We start from the raw sequence: 7500 nt of genomic DNA, 5'->3' as shown, positions 1-7500 counted from the left end.
GGAGACACGTTAACATGGAAACACAAACAACAACAACAGCAATAAAAACAACAACAACAACAACAACAACAACAACAACAATAGCATTATGGTGCTGCCTCCTCCTGCCTTTCCTCCATTACTTTAGAAGCTACTTTCTATCTTGCAGCTAAATATTCACTTCCTCTCCTTCTTCCTTTTGTTTTACCGTTCTCTCTGCTCTTCCAGTTCCCCTCTATTCTGCATGCTCCTATTTCTTTATTTCTTACCGTATCTTCTGATTTCATCAGGCTGCTCCATATAAAACACTTTTCATCTTCAGAACAGCCTCCATCGCTTTGAAGTACGTTGAGCTGCCTCCGTGTCTGAAATGCCCTATATAAATACTACAGCTGGCCTTGCCTTGCGTTTCGTTGCGTTGTGTTGTGTTGTGTTGTGTTGTGTACTCTGGAGCTTCTAAACTAGTGCTTCCCAACGGGGGCTCTACAGCCCTCGAGGGGGCGTTAGTGAGCCCTAGGGGGGCCTTGAGAACGATACGACTGTGAGGGAACAGTGCTCAGTTTCCATTGCCTATTTTATTTTTTAATACTAAGGTGGGCGTTGGCAGGCTTATCATGAGGTCAAGGGGGCGTTAGGAGGCTTATGATGAGGTCCAGGGGGCAATTGCTCAAAAAAGATTGAGAATCGCTGCCATCATATGTGAGATGTACTTAGATGTACTTAGATTTGAACTCATCCTTGTAGGACTCAGCTCTTTGTGTTATTGCCTACTAAACAGATCACGTCCCCTAAAGTCTCTTTACGCCTCCATCCCCGGCCCTATATCCTTGCCCCCTCTCTCTCTACACACACGCACGCACGCACGCACGCACGCACGCACGCACGCACGCACAGATCACGTCCCCTAAAGTCTCTTTACGCCTCCACCCCCCGCCCCTATATCCTTGCCCCCTCTCTCCACCAACACCCCCCCCCCACACACACACACACACACACAACCACTTCTCACTCCTCGGCCGTTTCCTGTGATAGCATTTGGGGTTTGGAAGAGGCTGATTGGGTGTTTTATTGGCTGCTAAATTGCTGATCACAGTAAGAAAACAGATTGTTGTTTTTTTTCCGAGTTCCTCTAGTTTCCAGATAATATCGGATCTGCTGCTGCTACCATCGAGTCCCGTGGTTAATAAAAAACTAAATTGCACTTCCTTATCACCCTGCTCTGATTAGATTGTAACACAGCCTGGCAGAATCGGTATGTTTGTGTGTGTGTGTTTGCAAGTCGTGTGTGTCTGCTTGTATTGGCAAGTCCAGTGTCTGAAACTGTAATAGTGTGTGTGTGTGTGTGTGGTCTCCTCTCTAAGCCCGTAACTCTCCTGCCATTGCCTCCAAACCGCCATCTGCCTTGCTGAGAAGGCTGTATTCTGAGAAATCGAATCCAACCAACCAATCATGTGTCACATAGGCATCATGTCGCATATGCATCATGTCACTTAGCAGTGCACCCAGCACTACGTCACATAACGGTGCACACTGCACAGTTTAGCAGTGCACACTGCAATAAGTCACATAGCACTGCACACTGCACTACAATGCACACTGCACTACGTCACATAGCACTGCACACTGCACTACATCACATAGCACTGCACACTGCACTACGGTGTACACTGCACTACGTCACATAGCGGTGCACACTGCACTACGTCACATAGCGGTGCACACTACACTACGTCACAGCACTGCACACTGCACTACAATGCACACTGCACTACGTCACTTAGCACTGCACACTGCACTACGTCACTTAGCACTGCACACTGCACTTTGTACACCACATAGCACTGCACACTGCACTACGCCACATAGCGGTGCACACTACACTACGGTGCACACTGCACTACTGTACGCCAAATAGCACTGCACACTGCACTATGTTACATAGCAGTGCACTATGTTGCACACTGCACTACTGTACACCACATAGCGGTGCGCACTGCACTACGTCACATAGCGGTGCGCACTGCACTACGGTGCACACTACACTACTGTGCACAGTGCACTACGTCACATAGCGGTGCACACTACACTACGGTGCACACTGCACTACGTCACATAGCACTGCACTACTTTGCACACTGCACTATGTCACTTAGCAGTGCACTACGGTGCACACTGCACTATGTCACTTAGCAGTGCACTACGGTGCACACTGCACTACGTCACATTGTGGTGTAAGCTAGTGTATGTTATGTAAAGTGATCTCAGACCTCAGGGGAAGCTGCTTCCTTCACAGCTGAAGATTTAAAGATTCTTGCCGTGTATTATACAGTAAGTTCACTCAGCCCATAAAAAGGATGAAATCTCCTCATTAATGTGAATGATTCTCTCCCCGGGCCTCGTCCTTAACATCTCCCTAGTGACGGTCGTATAGAATCGCACCGCAACACCCTCTCACTTTCTCTTTCTCCCTCTCTCTCTCTCTCTCTCTCTCTCTCTCTCTCTCTCTCTCTCTCTCTCTCTCTACCCGAGTCGTCTTTGAAATCCGTCCCCAGGATAATGATGTCATTGTTCAGAGGGTTCCAAATGAAGTCATTGGCATACATGGGACTTGGCTGAACTGAGACACAATCCCTCTCCTCTCCTCTCCTCTCCTCTCCTCTCCTCTCCTCGTATCCTCTCTTCTCCTCTCTTCTCTTCTCTTCTCCTCTCCTCGTATCCTCTCTTCTCATCTCCTCTCCTCTCCTCTCCTCTCCTCTCCTCTCTTCTCCTCTCCACTCCACTCCTCTCCTCTGCTCTCCTCTCCACTCCTCTTCTCCTCTCCTCTCCTCTCCTCTCCTCTCCTCTCCTCTCCTCTCCTCTCCTCTCCTCTCCTCTCCTCTCCTCTCTTCTCCTCCCCTCTCCTCTCCTCTCCTCTCCTCTCCTCTCCTTTCCTCTCCTCCTGTCCTGTCCTGTCCTGTCCTGTCCTGTCCTGTCCTGTCCTGTCCTTTCCTGTCCTCCTCTCTCCTCTCTCCTCTCCTCTCCTCTCCTCTCCTCTCCTCTCCTCTCCTCTCCTCTCTTCTCTTTTCCTCTCCTCTCCTCTCCACTCCTCGCCACTCCTCGCCACTCCTCTCCTCTCCTATCCTCTCCTCTCCTCTTCTCCCTCTCCTCTCCTCTCCTCTCCTCTCCTTGCCTCTCCTCTCCTCTCCTCTCCTCTCCTCTCCTCCTCCTCTCCTCTCTTCTCCTCTCCTCTCCTCTCCTCTCCTCCTCTCCTCTCCTCTCCTCTCCTCTCCTCTCCTGTCCTCTCCTGTCCTCTCCTGTCCTCTCCTGTCCTGTCCTCTCCTCTCCTCTCCTCTCCTCTCCTCTCCTCTCCTCTCCTCTCCTCACCCATCCTCACCCATCACATAGGCCTAACTCCCTCCTGCCACTGCAACATTGGGTGTGTGCTGAGAGACTACAGTGATTTCTAGGGTTGCACAGCACTCTTGTCTTGAAATGTGTGAAATGTATGAAGTGTATTAAATGTATAAGAAAAAGAAAGAAATATCCGCACATCACAAAAACTCCCTTGTTGTGATTTTATTAGTGAAAAATCGGCACAACGTTCCGCCCTGTAAGGTCTTCGTCAGTGAATATTTCTTCCTTATTCTTCTGCGTTCTCTCATATCCTGCACCGACGACAATTGCTTTTTTGGGATGTGCACACACCTCACACCTTTTTTAGTGTAGGAAATGTATGCACGTGTTGTGTGTGAGAGACTATGAAGATTTCTTGCGTTGCGCAACTCTCTCTCCCATCTTGCTTCCTGTCTCTCTTCCACTGTCTTATCTGAAAAATAATACAATCCCCTCCACCCCCCAAAAAATATATATACACAAATACAAAGACTACACACAGAATTAATACACATTATTGTACATTCCAATAAACATATAACACATTTGAGTGCAACAATCACCCTTACAGCAGTTCATCCGCTTACACACACACACACGCACGCACGCACGCACGCACGGACGCACGCACGCACGCACGCACGCACGCACGCACGCACGCACACACACACACACACACACACAAGTAAAAGTCCTGGTATGTTAGTGTGTTGAAGCTGTGCAGTTACGTAAAGCCCAGTGATCACTATTCAATCTCTAACATGTACCAAGTGTTGAATACAGGTTTTACTCTATGTCAATTTGAAACACTGTTTATCGAAGTGTTTGAAACAGACATATTTTTGCATATTTTTGCTAGTTAATTTGAGCATCTGTTGCATGCATTAGCATATTTGGTACTCAGCATAGCGACAACCAGTAGAGGATTTGCAAAGTGCTGTAATAGTGCCATTTAACACTCTCTTGCTAGAAAATTCATCTCCACAAGTGTGCAACAGCAAAACACCATGTTTCAGTCCCAGAAACTGCAGGTGTGCTACTTATGTAAGACAGAAACATGTAATTTATCATTTACTAACATTTCCCCAATACAAAGCTTTGTCATTTCCCTGTTATGTAGTTGTAGTTGAGATGTGTGATACGAAAATGTCCATCACTAAACAGTCCAGAAAAATTTCCAGGCTTTTACTTTGGTTCCCAACCCAGGAACGTGTCAACATTAAAATCCGTCCTCATGGGACAAACACACATGGCTTTTATTATGAAGGGCAGTGCCGTGATGTACTGCCGTGTCGTAGCCAGTGAGCTATGTGTGCAATGCAAGTGAACTCTAATGTTTTGGGGGGGGGGAAAATAAAATAAAATGAAATAAAATCAGTGGTGTTTGACATTGAAGGCTATGTACTGTATCTGCAAGGCTGAAAAGCAGCTTGTGTTTTAGGGAGATGTTGAGTAGGATTTCTTGTTTCTGTTTGAGGACTTTCTGTTTGAATACTTTAAGTCACATACTGAAGACTCTTTAGAAGGCGATGGACATTAGCTGGCTGCATGGTCTTATTGTGCATCTCTGTTAGCTCTTCACATATTGTACATGTTAGAGCTTCTCCCTAACCACAAAGTCACAGCAATGCAATATGGCTTATTTAATGGCATTTAAGTAAGGGTTAACGTTCGGCGAGAAGGTCGCTACCGTGGAATAGCAGCACGACAGAGAGAATCTTTAGACCCCGACGCGGAGCGGAGGGGTCTTGTTCTCTCTGAAGTGCTGCTATTCCACAAAGCGACCGACTCGCCGAAAGTTAACCCGCTTATTATATGGATATACTTAAATGATTCACACATGGCGGGGACATGTCTTTAGGCCTATTTAATGTTAAGATTGTTGCTGCGCAAAACAAAACAGTGCCGTTGTGGAACACCGCTAGGCAACAGCTAGGTAGCCAGGACAACAGGTGTTGTCTATCACAGCAGCTGATTAGAGTCTTGTTGCAAAGTCGCTTTAGCAGTGAAAAGTCTTGTTGCCATTGACAGCGGTCTGTTATAGACCAACCCGTCCGTTATCGAAAAATAACAGACGTACGAAGGTTGGGGAGCCCCGTTGAAATGAATGGAGCATTCGACCGATGACGTCACACCATATAATAATATGGTATAACTTAGGGGTGGGTATTGGCAAGGGGATCACGATTCAAAGCGCATCACGATACACGTGTCACGATGTGATACTATCGCGATGCATTGCAGTACATGTATTATTGTGATTGATTGCACTATTTACTGAATTAAACATGTGAAAATACAGCATACTTGCCAGTTGCTGTGTGGCATTCATAAGTCAATTTATCTGGTGCAACAGAAATATTATCTACTCTCTAAAAATTAACCAGTGGCACATTCCACACAGAATGGTTTTTGCGTTTTATTATGATCAAATAATTGTGAAAATAAGTATTGCGATACATTGTCATGAATCGATGCTGTATATCATGAAAATAATGTTGCATCGTGCAATGTTTTTTTGCACAGCCCTAGGAAAACTGCACTATTGTGAATTGGTTGGGCTTTCATATTGTTCTGCAATGTCTTCCTTGTCCTGCAGATGGCGCCCCGCTGAGTGAGCTGTCTCTCTCCTCCTCTCTGGCCGTGGTGGCTGTCTCCTTCTCTGGCCTCTTCACCTTCATCTTCCTCATGCTGGCCTGTCTGTGTTGCAAGAAAGGTGACATCGGATTCAAGGTCAGAAAGAGCATCTATAAGGTGTGTGTGCGTGTGCGTGTGCGTGTGCGTGTGCGTGTGCGTGTGCGTGTGCGTGTGCGTGTGCGTGTGTGTGTTTGCCTGTGCCTGTGTGTTTGTGTGTGTGTGTGTGTGTGTGTCTGTGTGTCTGTGTGTCTGTGTGTGTGTGTGTGTGTGTGTGTGTGTGTGTGTGTGTGTGTGTGTGTGTGTGTGTGTGTGTGTGTGTGTGTGTGTGTGTGTGTGTGTCTGTGTGTGTGTGTGTGTGTGTGTGTGTGTCCGTGCCAGTGTTTTTTTGTACTTCACTTTCAACTAAAATGATGGCTACTGCAATTCTGTTTGCAGTCACATCGAGATCCAGCAAAATAATTCATCTTTTTCACCACCCGCATAGTTCAACCACATTTTGTCATTAAGAATAGAACTATATGCAGGTGGATATAAAATGTGTTAATTCAGTTGGGGATTGAGGTGTGTGTGTGAATGTGTGTGTGTGTGTGTGTGTGTGTGTGTGTGTGTGTGTGTGTGTGTGTGTTTGTGTGTGTGTGTGTGTGTGTGTGTGTGTGTGTGTGTTTGTGTGTGTGTGTGTGTGTGTGTGTGTGTGTGTGTGTGTGTGTGTGTGTGTGTGTGTGTGTGTGTCCGTGCCAGTGTTTTTTTATACTTCACTTCTAACTTCTAACACCACCCGCATAGTTCGACCATATTTTATCATTAAGAATAGATCCATATGCAGGTGGATATAAAATGTGTTAATTCAGTTGGAGATTGAGGTGTGTGTGTGCGTGTGTGCGTGCGTGCGTGCGTGCGTGCGTGCGTGCGTGCGTGCGTGCGTGCGTGCGTGCATGCATGTGTGTGTGCGTGCGTGCATTTGCACGTGTGTGGTGCATTCCAAATGATGAAACTGAAACAAAAAGGGTACTGCTTCCGAATTCTGCTCAGTCTCAGTACATCTGCTAAGTCTAAGGTTTTTTGTGGATTTTTGCCTTGTTTGGGATGTTCTGTCTGTTCTTGCTGAAAGCACATTGCAGCTGAGCAGAGCAGGCAGGTGGCTGACCTCCACACTCAGGCCTGACCTTGTTTGACCAGAGACATGGTCAGGCCAGGAGTCCACACATAAAAATGCTCATTTGGTCTCTACGCAATTGGTTAACGCAATACCTCCCAATAAAACTTGATCAATCCATGCACAGAACTGAAGGTAGAATGAATTGTGTTTGCTCTGTGCATCAAAGTCATGGTGTCCCTGCATCTGTGTACATAAATACTAGTGATTTGCATTGGCACTTCCCTTATGACGCAATTCGATGACGATACGGGACGTAGCGATTCTCTCCAGCTCGATTCAGTCCGATTCATAATTTCAAAGCTTTAATTCAAAGCTCATTCGCTCCAGAAATACCGGCCCCAATAATTGAAACTTGA

General features: G+C 46.5%; 1 protein-coding gene across 1 annotated transcript in view; it reads left to right on the top strand.

Annotated features, from left to right (window-relative positions):
• aatkb (apoptosis-associated tyrosine kinase b) overlaps positions 1–7500 on the top strand; it is a 72028-nt gene that overhangs the window by 1480 nt on the left and 63048 nt on the right. The window contains exons 2-4 of the mRNA XM_063221485.1: positions 433–485; positions 4350–4395; positions 5951–6084. Coding sequence (XP_063077555.1) covers positions 433–485; positions 4350–4395; positions 5951–6084 — 233 coding nt within the window. The remainder of the gene's footprint in view (positions 1–432; positions 486–4349; positions 4396–5950; positions 6085–7500) is intronic.

The sequence above is a fragment of the Engraulis encrasicolus genome, chromosome 17 (assembly GCF_034702125.1).
Source record: "Engraulis encrasicolus isolate BLACKSEA-1 chromosome 17, IST_EnEncr_1.0, whole genome shotgun sequence".
In the NCBI taxonomy this organism is placed as follows: domain Eukaryota; kingdom Metazoa; phylum Chordata; class Actinopteri; order Clupeiformes; family Engraulidae; genus Engraulis; species Engraulis encrasicolus.
This window is presented reverse-complemented; position numbering and strand designations above follow the sequence as displayed.